Source organism: Anastrepha obliqua, chromosome 1 (assembly GCF_027943255.1).
Source record: "Anastrepha obliqua isolate idAnaObli1 chromosome 1, idAnaObli1_1.0, whole genome shotgun sequence".
Classification (NCBI taxonomy): Eukaryota; Metazoa; Arthropoda; class Insecta; order Diptera; family Tephritidae; genus Anastrepha; species Anastrepha obliqua.
Genome location: NC_072892.1, coordinates 27,948,156 through 27,973,916, shown reverse-complemented (window position 1 = coordinate 27,973,916; position 25,761 = coordinate 27,948,156). Strand labels below are relative to the sequence as shown.

Sequence of the window (25,761 nt, the reverse complement as noted above, 5' to 3'; positions counted from 1 at the left end):
TAGCTTTTTATTATTTTTATTTGCTGTAAAAGTGTGTAATGAAGAAAAATAGGAAGGTAAAACTAAGGTTTTACTTTATTTTATGGCCAAGAATGTATGAATTAATTCCTTCTATTTTCCAGTAAGAAAATATACCAGTAAATGGTAGCAGGCCGGTGAAAAACTCTGATGAAGATATGGGGTGATAAAATTAACGAGTAGCCTATCGCGAATTTTTATTTACCGCATTTTGATCAAAGATCTGAACTACTGAAAATAACATTCTAGAATTTATTTTTACTTCGGAAAAGACCTTTTATTTACATATGCTCATATATAGTGAATATATTTATTATGTCAATGCCAAGCATTTCATTACATAGTGTATAGATTATGTACATGCACGTATTGATTGCATATATTGTTTGACTTTAGTATCTTCTCACTGCAGACTTCCGTTTCCTCCTTGTAAAACAGTAAAACAAGTTTCGCACACACGAGCTGGCTTATTTAACCCAAATTTAAGAATTGGGACGTCGTTATTGGAACATTTGGAACATAAAACACGCCCACAATGACGGCTGAAATTAGATAAGGTTATATGTAGCTAGTATATTAAAGTTTCTTTTTAATTCATAGAAATGAAAATATTTTACAGATTTCAATATTCGTTATGAATTTCTACATTCGTTTTAAGGGTATTTGATTGCTATCTGAATTTCGTGGAATGAAAAATGTTAAACTTGGAATTTTTTGAAACGGAAGATTTATTAGATGTCTCTATAATTCAAAAAGGTGTTATTTTTTAAAAGATGTGCAAGGAGCACTTAATGTTCTTGAACGTGTATAAAAATAAGAAAAACAACTGTAATTGGCTTATTTAATGTCAAAGTTTGAGAACTCTTTTTGAAAAATCTATATAAATGCAAAAAATTGTTTATGTTATTCACTGTATAATGTATATATTCGTAATTCGAATTTTAAGTCTTGATCGGAACAGTTTACAAACTTATGAGGCGTTTATCTTTTTCTTCTTGATTGGCACAATAACCGCTTAAACGATTTTAGCCGAGTTTAACAAAGCGCGCCAGCTGCTTTTTTCTCGTGCTAACCAGCGCGTTTATGCTGTCCCTTAAATTTGCATTTAGCACTTTCGAACATTGATTTTTCGAAATATGTTCATAGTGCCGCGTTTATTAAATGTGCATTGTGGAAAACGCACTCAAAATGTTTTTCGAAGCAACCAAATTTTCGAAGACTATGGATTTTTAGATTCTTAATGCAGAAAATATATAGGATTCAATGGCATTGAAGTAGATAATTTTGTTGCATAATAAGGTACATGCGCTAAATGTACATTTATCGTTCAGAATAAAGGGTATATTTCATGTACAATAACCACCACAGTGACGTACTGTTTTTGTACTTCAACACAATGAACACATATGTATAATATTATACACATATACTCGTACCTATTTGTAATTCGTCAATGCCTTTATATAGCAAAAGTTCTTTAAATTGATATTTAACTTACCAGTGATGTTTACGTACTGTTAGGGAAAATTTTATGCGACATTCTTGGCATACATCCGATTCGGACCATGGAGACTCTTGAGGTAGTTGATCAAGCAGCTTGTATATTAGTTGATCTGTGGCCAATTTGAAGTTGAATATACTAATGCCATCCCTATTTTCCGTACCGAGGCATGCACCATATTTTACCAAAGCTTTGCATAATGGCGACTGGCCACGCATAAAGGCCAGTAAAAGAGGCGTATTTCCATCTGAATCTGGAGTATTAATAGAATACTTTGGCATGCATTCAAAGAATAAGTCGCAAATAATGGCTGCTGAATTATCTTCCCCCATACGACAAAGTTCATGAAGTGGAGTTCGTCCTTTGAAATTTACCGCTTCTGCATCTATTCTTGATTCAGTCAATAATTCACGAACTATACTTAAATGACCTCCACGTACCGCAATATGTAAAGCATTATTCCCCTCACCATCAACCGCATCATAGTCTGCGTTATTCTGTAACAAAGCGGATACGGCAGTTAAATTACCTCGTTCAGTTGCAACATGAAGTGGTGTCTTTTGAATTGCATCTCTTTCATTGACACATGCGCCTGCTAGGATCAGAGTTCTCATTATCATTTCATTCCGCGATGATGTAGCCAAATGTAAGGATGTACTTTGATTCACGTCGTGCACTCTTGAATTGACATCTACTTGAACTGATAACAAAAATAGTACACCTTCCAAATCATCTTTTAGTATTGATATGTGAAGGAAATTACGTCCGCGATGATCCATCTGTTCTGCAGCGCTTGGCAGTCGTTCTAGAATTCGTTTTGCTGCTTTATGATTACGAACAATAAGAGCTTGTGCGAAAGGAGTGTTCCCATCGTTATCACGTATTTTTAAATCAATATTTGGATGACACAACAAAATAGAAACAATTTTTTCCTGGTGGTTCCTTACCGCTATATGGATAGGGGTTTGATTGTTAATGTCTAGAGCATTCACATTTGCCCCATGGTCGATGAGTGCTTGCAATACTTTGGTAAAACCGCAATGGCAGCACAAATGTAATGGGGAAGCTTTAAGGTTAGCTTCATCTCCTCCTTCGTCATTAGGTCCGGGATGGCGAGGAGAATCAATATCACATTGACTTTTTATTAGAAAAATTGCTATAGACTCTTTTTTCTCATCTATAGCACGGTGCAGCAAAGTTTGAAGACAATTACCTGGCCCAGTATGCCAGCAATCTGTATCAACACCGTGGCGTAATAATATTTGAGCGATATCTTCATTTTCAAGCTCAAGACTCATCCAGAGCGGTGAATCTTTTGTGTTATTTGAAAAACAACTTAAAGACACCCCTTTAGCACATAAAGTGTCAACCACTTGGGGCATATTATGCTGAATAGCAAGCTGTAAAGGCGATTCTTGATTTCCTATGTTCAAAATTCCATGTTAAAATCATTGATACAAATAAAATGAAAAACTTACCTGTTAAACAATTTGTATCTGCACCATATTGTAGAAGCAAAATTGCAGTTTCAGTATCGTTATTTAAAATCGCTTGATGTAAAAGTGCCATATCTTGACCATTTCGCGCATTAACGTCCGCTCCCCCATCTATTAAAATAGGAACCAGATGACTTCGCTTCAAATTTATACTAAGGCTTAATGGTGTGTCTTCATTCTCATCTTTGCAGTTGAAATCTGGAATTTCTTTCAAAGTCGACGATATTAATTTATGGTTTACGAATTTCTTTATAGCATCAACAGCGTTGGCTTCTACTCCCAAATGTATAGGTGATCTCATATGAGACAAGTCACGTTGAATGTTGGGATTAGCACCAACTTGTAATAATTTTGCAACTAAATTTGATAAGTTCTTTTTTGTGGCTATATGCAGTGCAGTCAATCCTTCGCCATTAACATGATTAACATCTGCATGATCTGCTAAAAAAATTGCTGATTCCTCAAAGCTCTCTTTAGCCAAAATTTGTAATAAATTATCTTGAGTAGAGCCTTTAATTGGGTTTGCGTTGGCGCCAAGTTTTAATAACGTCGTGGGCAATTGCGGAGCGATTGTTTTATTTACTAGACACAATTCTAAGGCGGTTTCCTCATTCCTCGTTTGTAAATTAATATCCAGATTAGGCAAAGGCAGCAACATATCTAACATTTCATTGTTACCAGACATTACTGCTAAGTGAATAGGAGTTTCACCCTCAGCATTTTGAATATTAATATTTGGATTTAATGCAAGTATTTTTTTGCCAATACTTAGTATGGAAGTAAAAACTTCTGGATCAGTTTCTACAGGAGAATATTTGCAAATAACATGAAGAGCAGTGTCTCCCGTTTTCCTGCAAGAAATATAAATCTATTAAACAAGAAGGAATCACATGATCACTCATATTGAATGAGATTGAGTATTTAATTTAAATTTTCAATCAATTTCTATATGTTATAAATATAGTTCTAAATAAATAATATTGGTGCGACATATTTTCTGCGAATAATAATGAAAAACATCGGTGTGTCCAGGCTTATGAAGCTTCGCTAAGATAGAAGGTTGTTTCTAAGAGCATTTTTATTTTATTATTTATTGTAATGTGTATTTGGGTTTCTACTTCTTATGTTTACATGTATTATATATAAATATATATATATATATATAATTGGCGCGTACACCCTGTTTGTGTGTTTTGCCGAGCTCCTCCTCCTATTTGTGGTGTGCGTCTTGATGTTGTTCTACAAATGAAGGGACCTACAGTTTTAAGCCGACTCCGAACGGCAGATATTTTTATGAGAATCTTTTTCATGGCAGAAATACACTCGGAGGTTTGCTATTGCCTGCCGCGGGGCGACCGCTATTAGAAAAATGGTTTTCTTTAATTTTGGTGTTTCACCGAGATTTGAACCTACGTTCTCTCTATGAATTCCGAATGGTAGTCACGCACCAACCCATTCGGCTACGTTTACATGTGTTACACAATCTCTAATTATAGTAAGCTGGATCGCGATATTAACAAAATTCAACTTTAGTGAGAGTATGGCTCAAAACAGATACCAGAGTCCTGACATTTTTTTAGATCAATTCGTTTACACTTTTTTGACACAGACTTGTTTTTAATTAAATTTCTCATACGCAGTTTTTAGTGATAAAAAACATATAACTAAAGCAAAAATGTAAATATACCAATGTAAAATTACCTGCTGAATCCAAATATGATAAAATAAAATTAGTAGAAATGTTTCATAATAATAAAATTTTGTTACATAAAAATAAAAAAAATAAAAACAAATTTTTTCTCTGAATATTGCAATTAAGCAGTAGCTGTTAATCGCAATTACAAATTGAAAAACGTCAATTAAGTAAATAAATAAAGACCAAGGCGAATTTTTGAAAGCAGCAGCACAAAACAAAAATTGTAATCGCCAAGGCAAAGGAAAAAAATGAAATCAGCTGATCTGTGAAGTTCCCACAAAATTACAATTGTAGTTTTGGCATTTATAGTTTTTTTTAAGTGTTAAAGATAAATAAAACAAAATCTTTATTATTAAATAAAGATGAATTAACCTCATAGTAATAATGTTTTTTGTGTGTCCAACCGGTTAGCACGAGAAAGAAACGACTTGCGCGCTTTGTTAAACTCTGCTAAAAATATTCCGAACGGTTTCATAAAGATATCAAAGCAATTGAGAAACAATACAGGGTGAGTTAATTAGGCCGCATGTTTTTTTTTTTTTTAAATCCTCACACGAAACGCACGCGAAATGCATTATTTTATTTTACAGCAACGAGTTTTTGGAAGCACGTAAGCATATACACCACTGGACGGGAAAGCAACCGCATGCACGTCTATACGGAAGAAACATTAATAAAGCTTTGCGGATATATCTACTTCGGGCATCCAAGTAGCATAAACTTTTAGTCTAGGACGTATAAGGAGTAATATCGAAAACAATAATACTTCTCCACATAAAACTATAATATTGCAAGAAATACATATAAGTACATGGCAGATCCATGCAATATGTGCCGTAGTAGAGATGCCCCCCCTGCACGACCTTTTTTGCAAAAGCAGATAAATATAAAGCAGCAATTTTACAAATTTGCAAAAGGGCAACTTTTATAACCTATCTGATGTTGTTGTTTTTTAAATTACTTTTTATTATTACCTAGAAGCCAGATATTTCGTTCTCCTTCATTGTAACTTCGTTCAAGATACTCCTGCGAATTACTCATATTTCATACATGCCATTCGTGATTACTGCCAGGATATCGTGCTTTTGCACATCTGTTCCGCCTTTTATGACCGCATATTGAAAATTTTGATAAAAATAATTTTAACTAAAATATTAATTTATATCATAGCAGCCTTTACTTTTGTCCAGCGGTGGAATTATTCTATTGGCGCACATATTACTGTCAGGAAATCGCGTTCAGGAAAACAAATCCGTTTAATTTCTCTTTTCCCTTCATTAATCAATTCCAATTTAATTCACTAAAGACATTACGGCCAACAATATTTCCGGCGCCGTGTGCACTGTTGATTGCGATATTCCTTAATCTTTTCGACACCATGCTGATATCCACCCTCTGCGAGAAACATCCAGTAATATTTGAAATACTCATACTGATTTTAAATCATTATTATCGTGGTATACTTGTAACCTTAATTGTTTAGACCAGTGACCAATCACGCTCTATTTACCACTGGGCCTCTGCTCCCAGTTGTCAGCGCTTAAATGTTTTAGGCTGTGTCCGACTTCGTCTAAATTTAAGGACCTAAACTGAAGGATGATAGATTTACCAGATTTGTTCTTTAACTATGGTGAAAAAGGAAATTGTGAGGGGATATTTGGCTGCTACGTCATTTGGGGATTCGGCAGCCGAATTCTGCACGATCATTTCACATTTATTCACACACTCTCCCAATCAGTCATTGCTCAGATGGTAACGAAGCAACATGAGCGAAGACTGTGTTGATTTTTCTTCGTATATTCCTGACACAATCTTATTGCCAACCGAAATTTGCACAATCATTTCACACATATTCACACACTTGTCCACACAATCAGTTGTTGTTCAGACAGCAACGAAGTGTCATTGGTTTATTTTTTCGTATATCACTAACACAATTTCAGGTATTTTGTAAACACATCAAAAAATCTTTTCACCATGACCTAAACTTTTATTCCGCTGGAGGTTTCCTGCACTGCTTCAATTTAGGAAAATAACTGCTAAACTGTGCGAGTTCGTTTGACAGCCCAAAATGTTTCTTTTCAAGCACAGCCTTAACATACAAAACGGCCGGTTCAACGGCAAAAAGAAAAGTTTTGATCTTTTAATTTTAGTTCTGAGAAGGAAGAAGTTACACCGTCACTCGATCACCCAGCGTTCGGGCAGGACTTTCACAACAACAACGTAAATGCACTCAGTTCAATTGTCCAATCTTTGCAATTGCTCACAAAAAATATTGAGTAAACCCTTGCGATCGACTTTTAATACTAATTAACTCTTCTTTATTTCTACTGACCATAAGGTCGAACGATTTTGGGTCACGTCGATTCATGGTTCTTTGGGCCGTTAGAAAAGAAAGTATCCAAAGAAAATTTTAAACGGCCTCTTCGTTTATAATCTACACAGCTTCACAGTTCATTAATATTTAGTGAAAACTACAATAGTAAGAACCAAAATCGAAGGAATCAGCAGAAAAAAGTAATTGCGACAAGGCACATTAAACAGGTAGTGGTAGCACGACTCCTTTGGCTATATGCCGCGATGTCTTAATTTGGTATCCCCGCAAAGCTAATACGGCTATGCAAAATTACGTTGCTCAATACCAGTAGCGCCGTCAAAATTGAAGGACCTCTCCGAGTCGTTTGATGCCAAATGAGATTTCAGACAGGGTGACTCTCTGGACACAGCAATGGTGTAGTAAAGTTCTCTCTCGACGAACAAAACAGAAGCGGGGACGATAGTTCTTTCGTATCTTCTTCTTGGTGGAAATATTAAATATTAAAAATAAGGAAAGATTAAATTTTGCCTCATAATTTAACAAAAATCGTTTTTGGGAATGAGGATCTGTCTTGTGGTAAGAGACGATATATCTAAACATTCTAAACAGAAGTCTGCAGGAAGGAATTAAGAGTGGATGAGGCGCACGGCACGTTTAAAGTTTAAACTTACAATTAAAATAAATATATCTGCCTAGAAAGCGTATGACCAAAAATTTAAATTCATAATACGCACCTTGCTATTAAATTCAATCCACAGCCATTATCCAATAAAAAGTTCGCCGAAAATTCATCGTAATTTTTGATAGCTCTTATTAACAAAGTAAGCCCCTGAAGTCAAATAAAAATAGTATGCACGATTTTTAATACGAATTCATTTTGATACCTCTGCATCATACGAATTTAAATCTGCGAATCCTTTATTGACAAGAATTTGAGCAATGGGAAGACTGTTCGCTGCCAAAGCTAATTGAAGTGGTAACTGCCCTTGGTCAGACAAACAATTAGTTATTTCGGATAGCTGAAATTATGTAAAGAGTAAAATAGGTTAGAATTTAAAAATTTTTTTTAACCATCTATGTTCTTCAAAACTTTCAAATCAGCTATATATCTTATGACTGGCAGAAAAATCCGAAGAATTCTAATTAATGAACTAAAGAGATTATTTTTAACATTTTTTTAATTTCATTGTTACTAGTTATCGCAATAGCAAAATTTAACTTTCTAGGAGTAAAATTGCAAAAATTACTTGTAGTTGATGTTGAGGAATTGGTTGTGATTTTAAGTTACAGTCAACGGGGCACAGTTTGACTAAAAAAAATGTTTAAGGAAATACACAAGACTTTCATAATTCTCTTTTTGTGACATCGTTATACCACTTTATTTTTGCTCTGTTTCGATCACGTTATTTGAACGGGCGTACTATATACAGGAAAATAAGCTTGCGCAAAGTGAGCTAATCAAATTCTCGGTGGGTTGATAGGAGTGAATTTGGTTAAATAAGATTTCCTTCTCGCTATAAGTCTTTACAGTACAGTATCTATATATAATATGCTAACAGTAACTCTTAATAAAAAAATGAAATTATTAAGCTAATTTTTCCGGATCGTATACATTTTCGACATATGAGCTCTTTCATAGTAATTTCTTAAGAAAATTAAGGATAGATAATCTAAGTTGTAATAGCGCAGACACACCAAATTTAGCAAAGTCCTCAACCATCTGTGCGATCTTTCCGGCAGAAAAATGTGAAACACAGATGGCCCTCCAAGCAGTAAAAAGGCGTTGTTCCTAAGCAACGATAGGTGGGCATTCCCACTATTTAGGACTGGTAGCGACAGGCTATTCACATACCCTGTCAGAAATCAAATAGATTAATGAAACCAACGCAAGACAAGTTTTGTCGAAGCCCTATGTTCCCGAGAGGAGTGAACAAGGTAAAAAAAATTTTCAGTTGAAAAAATGCAAAAACAAGCACTGCATACGAGCAATTGTCGACTTATAAGATCAGAGAAACTTCTTGCAACGAATCAATGGAGGACATGACATTTTGCGACTATTATTTTTTAAACGAAAAACAGATGACGTCGTGGCGTATTTCGTTAGATTGAAAGTTGAGTAAAAATTAATTAATTTAAATAATGTAGAACATTTTCGGGTTTAAAATTAAGAGCAGCCTCTGTGAAAATTGCATGCCTTTAATGTATTTGCAATTTCTATGCATATTAGCAAATCATTTAAAATATCGCCATTAAAACTAGTTAAATGTATATATATATCTCAGTGTTTATCATTTCTATTAAAAATTTTTATTTCGCTTATACGCGTTGTTTGTAGTTGCAGTTCGTCAAGACTCTTATCATTGATGGAATGGATTTTGATAAACCGCCCTCGGTGCGGTGAATTCCTGTCTAAATTTCTCTTTCTCACATGAATCTTTCCCCCTAATGTTGAAAATTTGAGGGTACAAATCAAGATGGATTTATTATCGGTGACAGCATTCACCCAGCTGAATTTTTCGCCGTAGGTATATCTTACGTCAAAATGATAGGCTTTGTTTGTATGTATTGGTATGTTTACATTTGATTACTGATTTTGACGTGATGCAAATACATGTAGGGTTTTACTTATATGTGGTTGCTGTCACCTATAAATTTGGCACCCGGGCTTTAACTAGATAATTACCCAAATAGAAATACCAATTGGATGCATTGAATGAGAAAACCTGTCGTCAAAACACCGCATTATTGCGAATTATCGAAAACTTATCGAACTCATACAAAACATCGATGTTTTTCGAAAAGACCTAAGACTAACAGCAGTGTTAATGACAAAATAAAAAATTATAATTCACTTGTTTAGTTATAACTGCTAATATCTCATCCAGATATTGAAAATTATATTTTTCTTTTAAATCGTATTTTAATATTCTTAATCATAAGTGCAATGGTATAGTTAGAACTTGCAAATGAATATATGTAGGCTGTATGCTGAGAAAGTATGAAAAAACACCAGTTTACGCCCTTACACATAGTTCAAAAATTGTACTAAATTCGTTTATTTTTAAAATAAAAACTAGTGCTGTGTTAACGGATTACCGAGGATATGGGGTGGCGGCCGATATTGGTCACAAAAAAAAAAAACCATTCGATTACTACACAATTCGTCACGGCTTCAAAATTAATAATCTGGAACCGAATAGTGGTTTTGATTTCTATCCTTAATTATTGTAAGAATATAAACACATTAGTAGCCAAAGTTCACTGTTTCCTCACTTGTGGTACTCTGAGCTGTGTTATCACAAAATTGGGGGCTATTAGGAATCACTTCGGTGATAAAAATGTATACAAATTTGCATGCAGAAGGAAAGTTTTTGGCATCATCATTATTCATTTATATTTTTTTTTATTAAATTTTCCCCATGTGCCACACAAACTGGATAATTACCAAAATAAGTGACCTGAAAAAACCATCACCAAAAACAGTCATTTAGTTAGTTTTACGTTCGGCACGCAAACATTGCATACATTTTTAGTAACAAAGTATTTAATTTACTGCGAATATTTTTGGCAAATGCAGTTGAAAGATATTACCATGTGAAAAGAGAAAGTGAAATTTCGTATCTTGAGTAATTAAAAATTACTCTTATTTTAATGTGGGGGATTTTATATATTTTTAACGCGTTAAATCAGCATCTCAAGGAACAAGTTTTAAGATCTCATTGTATATTGTATAATAATTTTTTATTTTTTGTTTGCTTACTGGGGAGAGTTCCAGTTTATGAAACGTGCTTTTTATCAGAATAGGGATAACAAATGATTTATTTCTCTAAGAATTAGTCTTGGGCTAGTGATATGTAAGTATTGATAAAGGAAGAGATAATGCAGTGACGCAGATGAAATTGCAGAAAATTGTAGCGGTGTGACGGTGACTAACATACAGAGCGGCATCATTTATTTGCTTTCTTTTCTTTATTGTTGATATTAATAAATTTAGCATTAAACCAAATTGGTTTAGCGGACTTTCTTGCCACTTTTTCTTTGGAACAAACTTATTAGCAATGTGCTGCAAATTGTACGATTTGACTCCGTTGGAATATTTTGTAAACAAGAGATTGGGATATTTATAGGCAGCTTCATAAATTAAATCATAATTCATTAACAATGAGACCATTTTCATTTTAATAAGCCATAAGATTTGGTTTTTTTTTATTCTTTTAAATTAAAAAAAATATTCTTAAACTTAAAACCCCCTGAAACACGCTTTATCCCGTTCTATTATCATTTGGATTAATTTGACTGCACTCAAAATTTAGGTAGGACTAACGATTTTCCATATGGCGCCATTAACGGAACGGTACACCTAAAAGTAGTAAACATTTTGTGTACCTCGATAGAAATTTAGTTATTTTTCATTCCATTCTATAATCATTTAATCAGGGTACGGATATCTTAATGAAAAATTATATATCCCAACTATAAACAAACAACAATTTTCGGATATTTGGTGAGATGATAAAAAAAAAAACAAAACAAATTGGTGTTTGATTCAGTTATATCTCAGCATACAGCCAGATTTTTCAACATTCCAATTAGTAACTAAATATTACAGAGTTTAACTAGTACAACATTAGTCAGGAAACTACAACTTGTTTTAGTTTTTCTAGTAAATAATAGCCTGCACATTATAAAAAGGAATTTAGAATTATTTGAACTTTTTTTTAATTTAATAGGTCCGGAAGTCCTATATCAGCATCGAATTTATAAATCTGGCTACCTTAGTGTTAATCCTTTTATCATTAACAGGTTCGTATTTAAGACTTAGCTTTAATATTTTGTACAAAACTGCAAAGGAAATACGCTTATTTAGAATTTAAAGTTAATATCATATTTAAAAAAAAAAAGACTCGTTTTCGGTGTAAGACATTTTTTTATTCGCATCAGACATCTTCTCTGTCCCGCGTGGTATGCCACTACGTTTAAATACTTTGACCTATCGTTATTGGATAATACTGATCATCTTAAGAGTCAGTCAGATCAATGGTTTGAGCTTAAAACGAAATGGTTTAACGAAGAGTAGCAGGTAAACTGCTACTGTGGTATCACAATAGATCGGCAAAGGTCTAAGTGAGCTGGTTTAAAGACCGATTGCTAGGCTCTGAACGCATTTTATATTTTGTATTAACTTACTTTAACAACATCCTGAATGGCACGTCGGGGCTTCCCGGACAGGTGGACTATACAGTCCCGCCTCTACTTCCCTTTACAACGTTCACGACCCGCCTACCCTCGAGGGAAGAGTGGGAACGGGACGTGGCAAGACAGGGCGAGTCCATCCATGCATAAACAGATGGCTCAAAGCTCAAGGGCAGGGTGGGCGGAGGTGTATATTCCGAGCATCTGGGGATATGCTTCAGTTTTCGGCTTCCCGACTACTGTAGTATCTCTCAGGCTGAGCTGATGGCAATAATGAAAGCGGGGCACTTATAAAGTGTGATGCGATACCTGGAGATGATATCTACATTTACACTGATAGCCAGGCGGCGATAAAATCCCTTACAAAACAGTCGACAACCTCCAAGGTAGCCATGAAATGCCGCCCATTTCTTAAAGAGTTATTTCACATAATGATAGCATGGGTTTTTGGCCATTGTGACATTGAGGGGAACTGCAGAGCCGATGAACTAGCGAAAATCGGTACCAAATTGACAGATTGCAAACATGTAAACTACGTATCCGCGAAGAAATTATAAGAGTATCGAATGAAAGATAACGTAATGAAGCCACTTGTAAAATCGCCCGACTCTCAATGTTAAACGGACGGAACTGCTACTAAGAAGAGATAAGCACAGTCTCAACACACTGATTTCAGTTCTTACGAGTCACTGCCTAATCGGTAGGCACGCCCAAAAAATGGGTGTGCAACATATTACTTCTGCAGAAGCTTTCTAGACCAGGAAGAGACGATCCCGCATGTTCTGTGTCACTGTCCTGTTCTATTCAGACGTAGATTTGCCATTTTGGGTGGACAATCCTTTAATGAATTGGAAGATCTAGGCTCTGTCGAAATTAAGGATCTTACAAAATTTTTGAAAAATACACATTGGTTTTAGGAGGGATAAGGGCTAGTTCCCCTCGCGGCATCACAATGGGCCTTGAGCCTGATAATGCCCCACAGTGAACAACCGCTTTAACGTAACCTAACCTATTAACTTACGAAACTCATAAATTAAGTTTTCCTGGCACTGACCAATTTTCGTGGTTTTATTTGACAATTTACCATAAGAATGTGCCACGCCTAAAAAAAATTCAAACGCAAAATTTTCAAACTGAAGGAGAATTTTTTTGTTATATAAACCATGTCAAATTTAGACATATTGAAAAATTAACCTTTTAATGTAGTCACATTCACTTTCATTTCATGTTTAGATTTTTATTGGAATTAAAGCAAAAATAATTAAAATGTATTAATCTTCTGAATTTAAATTAATTAAAAATTTACTTTAAGTATGTAAATATAAAGCTTGAAATTATATTCAAAAATCCATCTTTAAGGTAATTAAACTCATATTTTTTTTGTTTATGTACATACATATGTAGTTTATTAATGTTAATATTTGTATTATGTATTAACAAAATATATGTAAATATTGTAAAATGTATTAATCTTCTTACTAGTAATTAACACTTCAATATTAAGTTCAGCTTATTAAAAGATCTTGTAATTGTTCGTCCGTGAGATTGATACAATCACAGATTACAAGACAATAAGTTTCAAGATCATTTCTTAATAAAGTACGCTGAGACCGCGTTCATACAGAGCAATTTTTGTTGATTCAACTCGTGACTTGTGGAAGATGGGAGACGAAGAAAGGAGAGGGGCACCGAATTACTCGTGCTTCTCGTCCTTCGCAACGTTGTTGGCTGGCTGTAGACAAAAACTAAAATAGTTGCAAGCAACGGAGTGCACACACGAGTGACCGACGGGAAACACCAAACGAGTATGCGCGAAGTTCAAGCAATAAAAGTTTTGCCTGTATGAACGCGTCTAATGTCGTGTACGTGTGAAAGCATAAGAGAAAAATTTGGCATTCACTTGCTTGAGTCAACTACTAAACATTTGCAGCAATTGCTGCATTTGAGGTCAAGTTGGTTGAAGATGTTCAACTGTTGAATGAAGATCAAAATATTTTAATCTCATCTCATAATTCATCCCTAAATAATGTTTGTGGTTGATGTTGTAGCAATATAAATATTCTCCATTTGCGAAATGCTGCCGGATATAAATCCTAATCGGTTCGGTAACGTAAAGCCACCTTGTGGTCCATGACCGTGATCCGTTTTCAAAAACTTCTCATTAGAAGCCCTGAACAATTATTTTGATTATATTACCTTTTTATTACTGGTTTTTTCATTTCCTTCTATTGTATTATTTCATTAATAATAAACATCGCAACTACATCGGAATCTATTTTTGTGCATAATAAAGTTGTCAAAGAAATTTAATTCGAAGTTAATATGAGTGAATCGAACGACCAATTAAGTTGAATGCCAAGTGGTATGGTGTATGTCTTGCTTTAAGGTAAATTTTTATTCGTTCATAAAAATGCACCCTCTGTATTATTTTTCATATTGGTAATTTAGCGAATTACGCAAGGCAAATCATTATTATTAAAGGTGGTATCGGTAAATCGGCTGATTTGTTTTTTTTTCTTCCCCGAGTGGCTGTCAGCACAGAATGAAACAAGGCGAATTCGTTCTTTGTTTTCTACTTTGTCGTGACAATCAAACATACAAAACATTGTTGTTGGTCTAGTGTCACAACTTTTAATGATGAAAGCGCCTTGGAATCAATAATAGAAAATAATATATTTTAGTTGACATACTCAGTTTGAGTTGAAAGGCAATTAACTATGTATATATGTATTTGCGACGTGATTACTTAATAGTATTGCAAAGTAGAGAAAAGCTAAACGTCTAACTGCTGGGAACACCAATAAAACATTGTATAATTTGTTTTTATGAAAATATCGAACCAAATATTATATTGTATGTTTTTCAGAATGTAACAAATATATATAATAAATTTTTTAGAATTCAAAAAATATACGAATTTACCAAATATTCTTCCGAATTATTCATTTCGTATTGTTTTTCATTCACAAATTTTACAAACAAACCATATAAATATTTAGACAGATGACACCAGTGTAAAATATGAGCTGTTTTAAGAGTACAGGTCGGATACAAAAAACTTAGTGAAACTCCTTAAGGGGTTACATGGGTTCCGTTGGTTCAAAAAATTGATTTATTTTTTTTTTGGCCTATTAATTTCTACAACATCTCAGGAATATTATCCTAAATTTTCAAGTCGATCCGAATAATAAATTCGGAGATACAGCCTTTGGAATGTGTGCGCTCCAAGCCTCTTTCATTGTTATTCAAAACTTTAAACGCGTTTTTCTCGGAACTGTGTTTTCAAAGTCGGTTGTCAAATGTTCTCGAAAACTACTCAACCGATCTTCATGAAATTCTACACAGCTGTTCGAAATACAATTTACTCGTGCTTGAACGAAGGATTTTGCTTTTTTTTCAATTACAACTATTTAAAAAAAAAAAAAAATGTCAAGCAAATTTGACCGAAATTTTCATTTTTTTTTTTGCAAAAATGTCTGCCAAAATTCCAATTTTTACTTTTTTTTATTTCCTTCGTTTAAGCACGAGTTTATGGCCTTAACTAAAGCACTTATTTTGGTTTTTTCATTTTTGATGAGCCTGTCAGGAGTTATGCTGACAACGCGGACGCACCTTTTTTCGAGGGGTCACCGGAAAAGACGTCACAATGGAGGAGTTTTAATTTTTTTTTTTTTTAATTTCAGAAATTATTCTTTAAATAAGTATCTATAAGACAGAGAAAAAATTTGAATTAAATAAATAATTTTTTACATAGAAAATAGGCCTTTTTTTACCCGACGAAACCCACGTAACCCCTTAACGAATTAAGCTGCGGAACCCAAGATGTTAAATCAAATAAAATGCAACAAATTTATTTTGTGAGCGATTTCTGCGCCATATTGTTTTGTCTGACGAAAGGGCGAAAAGTAAACATCTTATTAATTTTCACTAAATTTTGTTAGACCCAAATACAATCGCTGCTTTGTATAACACAAACCAAGGTGGATCTATTAAAGGGGGTAGCAGTAGGCCAGTTGATTTCTTTTTTTTTTCGCCGTGTACATTCGGATGTCATTGAATTGAATAACGAAACGTATTACATGCATTGAAATTTGTAATTGAAAATTGAAATTTTGTACTGAATTTAAATTCAAAAGATATTATGAACATTTTAAAATAATTTCAACACGGCCAATTTTTTTTTTCTATTTTGCCTTCACAAATAAATCACCCCTTTGTATTCTACTTTAACGTGATATTCAATGTTGTTGTTGGCCCTAGTACCGCCACCTTTAATGAATTCGCAAAATGTAAGCAAAGAACCTGATTTTGTGCTACTTTTTTTCTTAAAACATCGTATCTTTCATGCGTGCTCTTTTATAGTTGGTTCATAGCCAGAATCCATGCCATACCTTCCATTGAAGGGTTTTATTTCCATACCGTGTGAGAACAGATACGTCGACAAAGGACAAACCCGCTTTACGAAAAAGCTTGTAACTAGTTATATAGTAAGGAGTATCACTAACTCCATTGATAAACCGGGCCTCTGAGACATAAGTACATCCGATCGGAAATATTTTTCTGTTGTCTATTAGAGCTAGCATGAACTCAGAAAATTATGCAAATGATCATCATCTTCGATAAAGCTTCACTGTATACATAAGTTTTGAAACATGCGAAAAATATCGCTTTTGCTGAAAAAATCTTGTTTTTCGAGTGCACATATTTTAGATACGTTAATGGCCGAAATGTCGCCTTTAGAAAACCCAAGAGTGGCCATAGAGAACCCAAGAGTGGCCATAGAGAAGCTAATACGAGTATACTCTGATCGCGTAACTACGAGGCACCGACTTAACACCGTTAGAATTTTTGTTGTAGTGCTTTAATAAATATGGCTGTTAGCAAATGTGGAAATTACTTTAATTATTTATTTATTTTGCACGGTGTTGATGATGCACCAATGGGCCGACCAACATTTTCTGAAGTTTTGAAAGATGTTTTGAACACATTGCAGTCATCGTTATGCCTCTTATGGTGAAAAGTCTTTAAAGGTGAGCTCTTTAACAGACTTTCAGCGAATTTCCCAGAATTATCTGATGAGCTGACGTCACCTGAGGTGTGTTTACAAAAACTGAGATTGTGTTGGTGATATACGAAAGAGTCAACCAATGACACCTCGCTGTCGTCTGAGCAAAGACTTATTGGACGAGTGTGTGAATATGTCTGAAATTATCTTCAATCATGTTACTTCGTTGCTGTCTAAGCAACTACTGATTGGATGAATGTGTGAATACATGTGAAATGGTCGTGCAGAATTCGACCGCCGAATCCCCAATTGACATGGCAGCCAAAGATCCCCACACAATTTTATTTTTCACCATAGCTAAATAGCAAACCTGGTAGTTTATCATTCTCGTCCAATCAGTCGTTGTTCAGATAGCAACAAAACAATATGAGCGAAAACTGTGTTGATTATCGCCAGCCGAAATTTGCACAATCATTTCATACACACGTCCAATCAGGCGTTGTTCAGACGGCAACGAAGTGTGATTGGTGGATTTTTTTCGTATATCAGTAACCCAAGCTAAAGTTTGTTAATCACATACCGAGCGACGTCACCCCATCAGCTGATTCTGTCAAATTCGTTCAGAGCCGAATACCGGTTTACTAAATGGCACACCTCTAAAAATCTTAACACCATGGAATAATATACTATTTATGAGCTAATTGATGAGGCAGTGGCTCTCAACCGGTGACCCAACTGTTACTGAATAATATTTTTTATGGGACTTTAAAAAAAAACAGTTAAAGGTCAACTTTAAAAAACATTATAGGGTTTTCCAATAAGAGGTGTTATTTTGATATTCAAAGAAAAATGCTATTTCTTTATATAAATGATCGGATGTTTTCATTATAAATAGGCAGCTATGCCGTTAATAATGGAAAATAACATCAGGCAACCACGACCACGCTTACAGGACAATATCCTTTTCATGAAATTTTCCATAGCCGAATTGCAAAGTGGTTGCCCTATGTCCTCGATAGCCTCACGAATTCCATCTTTGAGGTCTTGAATCGACCCTGGGCTGTTGGCGTAGACCTTCTCTTTTACGTAACACGGTTAGGAGACTTTTTCCGTAAAAGATCAATGGTTTCGTTGCTTGTGTGGCACGTAGCGCCGTCTTGTTGAAAATAAAAGTTGTCCAGATCAATACCATCCAATTCCGGTCATAAAAAATCGTTAATCATTTCTCGATAGCGCAATCCATTCTCACCAATAACACCTGTTATTGGAAAACCCTTTATAACATAAGGCGAAAGTTCTGGCAGCTAATTTTACCAATTTCAATCTAAATCAATTATAATAATTACAATAATAATAATAAGTATTTGATAATATATTTTATAAAATTAAAACGGTTTTTTAGATTCCTGTATGGCGATAAAATGTTACAAGTGCAGCGTTACATCGGAAAAATTTATTCTACGAAACGTAACAGTTTTCACACCAATGTGTGCAAAATTTGACGAGTCCGAAGAATTCATAACCGATTGCCCATTTTCAACAATGTGCCTTAAGACAATATCAACACTTCATTTGCAACACGAAATGCAAGATACTATTACGAGAGGCTGCGCTAACCAAAAAGACACTACACAGGTTCGTTACACTTACACTAAACAATGACATATTCACATTGGTGCGTACATCCTTTGTTAGGTGTGCGTCTTGATTTATGCCGCCGCCAAACACCAAAACTGAAGATAGTTAAAAAATTAAAACCACTTGACCTTCGCTCATTCAACGATATGGAGTGTTTGGAAAAATTCTCAATTTAGTTGAATCTTCTACATATTTCTGCCTAAAGACTCTACGCACTATTAGGCGTGTTCATATCCACATGTACTTTAAGAGATTTCTCATTTGTTTGAGGAGGAAGTTGCCACTAAAGTTGTTTGTATTGTTATTATTTAAAAATCAGCAGGGGCTGTGTAAGATGTGGCCCCAGGCTTGACCCTCATGGACATGAGACATCAAATAATAGAAAAATTGCTTACCATCTCATAGAAACCATTCGCTGTTGAGAAGCAGCATAAACCATAAGACCAAACACCTAACAATTGATGTACTTATACGTGTCGTTCGTTTGATACGTCCTAACAAAAAATCAAAAATGCGGCTTCAACGTTTTCATCTAATAAGATACTAACTACTCTCTTTTGCAAACGACGTGTACAAGAACTCTAGGTAGTTTATCAAATTACGTGGAAAGCAAAAATATAAAACAAACTAGTCAAGCTGATATAAGCAGGAAAGATTTGACGGGATTAGCCATTTTCTTTCGCTTTTCGTTCACAAATTTCACGAGTAACTACATATATATATAAATTATAAACGAGTTCGAACTTTGCTTTACAAGTCCAATGCAATAGAATGTCGATATTGTAAAAACGAATAAAGGTTTGTAATGATTTTTTACATAGTATAACAGAAGTTGGTGGTAATTTCTGCATACATTTCTAAAAACAAAAAAGTTTTAAGCTGGCTCCGATCGGCAGATATTTTTTATGAGGTGCTCTTTCATGGCAGAAATGCACTCAGAGGTTTGCCATTGCCTGCCGAGAGGCGAACGCTATTAGAAAAAACCTTTTCTTCATTTTCGAACTTACGTTCTCCCTGAATTCCGAATGGTAATCACGTACCAACGCATTCGGTTACGGCGGCTCCCACTGTTGTCATGAAATATCTACCATCGGTTATTTCTCAGCAAGCAATGGCAAATGGCTTTTAGGGATGAATACCACAGTCATACGGCAACTAGGGCTTTATTAATACTTTGGGTTGAAAGATGAGCATAAGTCTTAAATATTACAAATTTTAGACAAATGTTTTAATATTTTGCAGGTTTTTAAAAACCGTCAATGGCAACAAGAACATTCGGTCCAAGAAGTTTACGATGAAGGGTGTATTGAGTTTAAGGAAAATCATTTGTCCGCCTCGGGAAAAACATACTGCTACTGCCGTGGTGATCTATGTAACTCAGGACCTCGGGAAATCTATGCTGATTGCGTATTATTAATGATATACTTTATTTTATGTTCCTTTTTGTTCCTTTAGTATAAAATTAAGGGTTTATTAAGACTTTCTCTATGTGTTCTCTTGAAATTATACGTAAATCGACCATTAAGAAAATACGTAAATACATTAATATAATGTATAATTTTATGCATATATGTAATTCGTTTACCATAAAGACTCTGTAACTCTAAGAGCTCATTTAGCCAAGACTTGGAAATAATTTTACGTAACTCATGTCAACCTACCAGCACCAGGTCTTTCTGCTTCAACTTGATTTAGAAAATATAGAGTTGTAGGTTTTATATTCCTAAGTTATGTATTTTAAAATAGAAAACCACGCGGGAATCGTGCTGCCAATGAACAACTAATAAGGCTGTGCAACCGTGATGACATGCAGAGTAACAATTCTTAAGTTTCTACGAAATCTAAGTTTTGGCTAACAGAGGTCATAGATCCCTAAGTTATGTATTTTACGTAAATTCAGAGCTGTGAGAGAATTAATCTATCATATAATGCACATATTTTGAATTATATTGCTTCAAATACATACACCATGCTAAATATATTTTTCGTACAAATGTAAAACATATGGAAATGTGTCAAAGCAAACAAATAAGCAAAATAAAACAATCTAAAAGCTGATGGCCTAGCCGCTAATGCTTTTTAATTCATTGTGATTGTAATTCATTACTTTTCCAATTAAAAAAAAAAAAAAAAAACAATGTAAACATGGACGTTGAAAAATATCGCTGGTGCAATCGCGATGACAACCTCTAAATTTCTATGAAAACTAAGAAACTAAGATAAGTATAACGCAAGGATGATAGATTACCAGGTTTGCTATTAAGCATTGTGAAAAGATTTCGAAGGTGAGTTTTGTAAAAAACCGTTATTCGTCTCTGACCGAATACGACAGAATCAGCTGATGGGCCGACGTCACTTCGAGGTGTGTTTACAAAAAAACTGAGATTGTGTTGGCGATACACGAAAAAATCAACCAATGACATTTTGTTGCCGTCATCAGCTTGGTTCGCAGGCGGGTGCCTTATTTCGGCCAAAAATTTCTTTTCAATAAAGGTATTGTTTGAACTACACAATATTGTCTTGGGGTATATGTTTGCTATATTTCCTTATATTGTTGGAGCGTACAAGGCGTCCCAATCGAAAGGCAATACGAAGTAAAGGTAATTGTTCAGAAGAGCGGCCCTTCAGAAAATCAATATTTTTGTAAAATTTTTTCAATGATATCAATAAAATGTATTGTAAAAGAGTGTTTAAGATCGGGGGAACTATACTTTTATGTAGGATTTTGCGTAGAACTGCTTTTCGCGTGGGCGGCCTTCGGCCGCGCTTCAAAAAAATAACCCTCATCAGTCCAACTCCGGCTACGCAATCCACAGTATTTTTGCGTAGAACTCCTTTTCGCGTGGGCGGCCTTCGGCCGCGCTTCAAAAAAAAAACCCTCATCAGTCCAAAATACTGTGGATTGCGTAGCCGGAGTTGGACTGATGAGGGTTTTTTTTTTTGAAGCGCGGCCGAAGGCCGCCCACGCGAAAAGGTGTTCTACGCAAAAATACTGTGGATTGCGTAGCCGGAGTTGGACTGATGAGGGTTATTTTTTTGAAGCGCGGCCGAAGGCCGCCCACGCGAAAAGCAGTTCTACGCAAAAATACTGTGGATTGCGTAGCCGGAGTTGGACTGATGAGGGTTTTTTTTTTGAAGCGCGGCCGAAGGCCGCCCACGCGAAAAGGAGTTCTACGCAAAAATACTGTGGATTGCGTAGCCGGAGTTGGACAACATTTCAAAACACTTATATAATGTTCAAGCGGTAATTCTTGTTGTGTCGCCCGCCGGATTTGATATTCATATTAACAGTAAATCCTACATAAAAGTATAGTTCCCCCGATCTTAAACACTCTTTTACAATACATTTTATTGATATCATTGAAAAAATTTTACAAAAATATTGATTTTCTGAAGGGCCGCTCTTCTGAACAATTACCGAAGTAAACACTTAGGTATAAATTTTAGTACCTAAATACTTTATATAACTTCTTTTAAATTTCTTAATTTCTTAAATATATGAATTAGCGCTTTATTTTTTAATACTTACTTTAGCATCATTCTCTAGCAAACATAAAAGCACAACATCTTCTCTTAAAAATCTCACTGCAGCATGTAGCGGATAGTTTGTTTTGATTTTAAACATATTATAAAGTAGAGGCCCGGACATATGTTCAAAGTCCACAGGAGTTAAGTTGTCCCAATGGGTTGATATCAATTCTGAACAATATTTAAGAAGGGTGGTTGCACCCACTTCTTCAGCAACACAGTAAAATTTTACACAGGACCGAATGTCAGCCCAAACGACTAAAGCACGTTCACACAAAGTCGACAAACCGGGCAATTTAAAGGAATGAGCTGCCCTCAGAAGTTCTAAAGCAAATCGGGAGTTTTTCAAATCTGCAACGTCAGTATAAATCCATCGTAAAAGGGAAACTCCGACATCTTCCTCAAGTGTACTCCAATCAAGTTCGTTTATATTGTTTAATACTTCCTCATTCCATTTTTCTGAACGTGCATGTAGAACAAATTTGTGGGCAGGTTTAGTTACATCTCCAATTCTAATGCATATATCAGAATAAATGTTCTTATTATAAAGAGTAGCCACTGTCGCAACTAAGCGGGGCACAAAGCAGCTTGTAGTGGAATCATCTTTACATGTTTCAGCGATTATTTCACCATATTTCCGTTCAAGTTCAGCAAAGCTACGCTGTAACTTTGTGTACTCTTCTTTTAATAGGTTAATTTGTTTTTCTAAGGCACCAATCGTGCTGTTTTCATCACAACCTGTAATTAATAGTCCTTTAAGTCAGGGCTAGAGCTATAATTTTTTAAATACTCACCCATTTTGTTAATTCAAAATTCACGACCCACTTTTGTTTATAGAAATAAAAACAATGTAGAACAAGTGCTGTTCGTTAATGTTTATCTATCGATTGCTTAGGCGACCCCCACACGGTAAACATCGCGGTATATGCATTGACGAAAAAAATATTGTTGGTGGATCATGTTTCACGCGCGATGTATTGTTCACGTTCAATATTTATGACGTCAGTATTTACACAATTTTTGTGCTGTTACATGTTAATAGTTATTTGTGCTTTGCGGGCTACCTTCTCATCCCGGACATACGTTGTGTCTGTTACATTCTGGATAAATAGGAGTTTATTTTGGTACAATATCTACATCGCTGCTGTGCCAAAGTGCACGGGTCTCAGGAAGCAGCTGCAGCACTTGTCGTTGTTTCGAAGTGATGGGTCCAAAGAGATAGGGAGTATTAGATAAATGGGTTTAAGGGGACGTGAATAGGTGGTTAGTGTCGCGCGGAGTACCTTCACATTCCGCATATATTTTGAGTATGTCGGGGTCGATTCTGGATAGGCAGAAGCTTAACCTATATTGAAGGCAACTGAACGTCATGGTCAACGATCTGCGGTGGTTTCTGCGCGAGCATCCCAGAGGTAATTACTTGCTGATCATATTGTTATGGTCCTTAACAGTGAACATAGATGCTTCGCTATGTAGTTGTTATAAGAGACAGTGCAGGTGTGACTATCGTGATTGCAGTATTTTGGCAAATTTGCGTCTTTTCCCACTGTGTGTCACTAGTGCGACATATACGAGCAGGCAATACATAATTCCTTCATGCAGGTGGTGAATAGGGTAGCTGTGGATTTAGTGGGGGGAAGTTGGAGATTCCTCACAGTGAAGAGGCGAGAAAAACTGGAGCACAGGTCATCGCAGCCATTGGCTGACGCCAATATCTTAAAATCATCAGCGTATGTTATCAAAGAAACTCTGATAGTTGAGGAATCGTCGCAATATAGAAGTTGAAAAGCAAGTAAAAGGACACTACCCTAAGACACTCATTGCTTTATTTCGATTTATTAAGATATTATTATTATAATTATTATTAAAGTCAAACATACAACCATAGGTTATTTTTACAATGATTGACCTTAAGAATAGTTTACATAAAAGGATTAACAGTAAAATCAAAATTAAAATTAAAATTACAGATAGTAGTAAAGAAGTATACGCTGGAGAAAGTATTAAAAGGAAAGTAAGATAAAAATAGTAGTAGTAGGAGTAGGGATTAATAGGAAGAGATTTAAATAATGTGCATCCATTTGAGTACATTCAGCAATTTTCGGCAAGATAGCGAAACAATTTATTTTTTAAACACGAGCTTTCTTTTATACGTTTAATTTTGTAAGGTAAGGTGTTCCAAAGATATTTAATCACGAAACACTACTGTCGACCATACAGGTAATTTACGGACCACCTCTTCAGTCCTGGCGAGAGAGTAAATTCTTAAACATCATCGAGCAGTGTGGAATGGTTGAAAGCTTTCGATAGTTCCAACGATACTAGTTATTTCTGGCAGAAGGGATTCAAGAGTTTTCGCTGCTGGGGAAAGGTGAGATATCAGACAATCTGACCCTCTTGAGTTGATCAGTTTCTCAGGTTTCAGTATTGGAACTACTGTTTCTGTTTTCCACTTATCAGAGATAAGAGACAGATTGAAACCCCTAGCGTTATAGTCTACTCTCCTCGAACCCAAATTTTTAAAAACCGGCATGGTTATACCGTCGGAACCAATTTATTCGAAGCTTTTACCTGGAAGGACACAATCGAAAGAGATTCAGGTATCTCATAAAACGTCCTAAGGTCAAACTGAAAATGCTCACTGGCATTTTCGCAGTCACAGGAAATTGTGCAGCCTTCTGTAAAGGTTGAGGATATTGTCTTCTGACTGTTATCGTTTTTGGAATCAACCATCGGAAAATTTAACATATATATTGTATATCTCGAGTTCGACGCCGTAGGGAGTAGAAAGAATAGACGCATAGGCTTAATATTGGCAGAAGAAACGCACATATGCACTCAGCTCAAGCCAGCTACATCTTAGATTTACTTAGAGAACCGGGTTTCGATGAGGTATTGTGATGAGTAGGTGCTCAAAGGTTGTAAGATGAAAGTGCGAACCTCCAAATATTCTATTATATTCTAACCCGACGTTGGCATCCGTCAACTGAAGGACCCAATATAAATTGTCGGCTAAAAAGGCTCTCCCATTCCTTCGGGTCCGCAAACACAATCACCTAAAGTGGTTACTAATCTGTCATCGTGCTTCGTTGGATTAGACAGCGGCCTTACGGTGGACCAGAGCCTACTCACACCAGAAGTGAAGTTACAGGTCTTCAGCTGTTGAACCCATTTTGCCCGCTTATGTGTATTTACTTGTTGGCGAATTTCCATATTGAGATCTATTATCCACGGGATTGTCCTGGTGTAGGTGGTCACGTTCGTTTGCTAAAACGGCTACTTGTGCTTAAGCTGTCCAGGGGATATGAAGCGAGCCGCAGCAGCAATGTCGACGGGGGAAAAGAGGCTAGGTAAATTCCGCGAAGTCGT

The 25,761-nt window shown here is 35.4% G+C and overlaps 2 protein-coding genes across 2 annotated transcripts; one reads left to right on the top strand and one right to left on the bottom strand.

Moving 5' to 3' along the window:
- Positions 1-269: 269 nt before the first annotated feature.
- Positions 270-23,254, bottom strand: LOC129253228 (rabankyrin-5). The gene is made up of 7 exons (XM_054891520.1): positions 23,187-23,254; positions 22,394-23,130; positions 7,913-8,047; positions 7,763-7,857; positions 2,998-3,866; positions 1,517-2,942; positions 270-560 (listed from the first exon to the last, which is right to left on the bottom strand). The coding sequence occupies exons 1-7, from the start codon at positions 23,188-23,190 to the stop codon at positions 422-424; spliced, it is 3,405 nt and encodes a 1,134-aa protein (XP_054747495.1). The 5' UTR covers positions 23,191-23,254; the 3' UTR covers positions 270-421.
- LOC129253229 (uncharacterized) lies at positions 9,830-20,922 on the top strand. Its single transcript, XM_054891521.1, has 4 exons — positions 9,830-9,975; positions 11,759-11,831; positions 18,629-18,861; positions 20,107-20,922. Exons 1-4 carry the CDS (start codon positions 9,973-9,975, stop codon positions 20,317-20,319), a joined length of 522 nt encoding a protein of 173 aa, XP_054747496.1. The 5' UTR covers positions 9,830-9,972; the 3' UTR covers positions 20,320-20,922.
- Positions 23,255-25,761: the final 2,507 nt, after the last annotated feature.

What these genes read in the sequence shown, in the direction of transcription:
- LOC129253229 (XM_054891521.1), top strand. An exon ending in AATCCTTTTATCATTAACAG is followed by an intron (nt 11,832 to 18,628) that starts GTTCGTATTTAA and finishes ACGGTTTTTTAG; the next exon opens with ATTCCTGTATGGCGATAAAA. An exon ending in ACCAAAAAGACACTACACAG is followed by an intron (nt 18,862 to 20,106) that starts GTTCGTTACACT and finishes AATATTTTGCAG; the next exon opens with GTTTTTAAAAACCGTCAATG.
- LOC129253228 (XM_054891520.1), bottom strand. An exon ending in TGCTAGAGAATGATGCTAAA is followed by an intron (nt 8,048 to 22,393) that starts GTAAGTATTAAA and finishes ACATAATTTCAG; the next exon opens with CTATCCGAAATAACTAATTG. An exon ending in TAAATTCGTATGATGCAGAG is followed by an intron (nt 7,858 to 7,912) that starts GTATCAAAATGA and finishes ATTTGACTTCAG; the next exon opens with GGGCTTACTTTGTTAATAAG.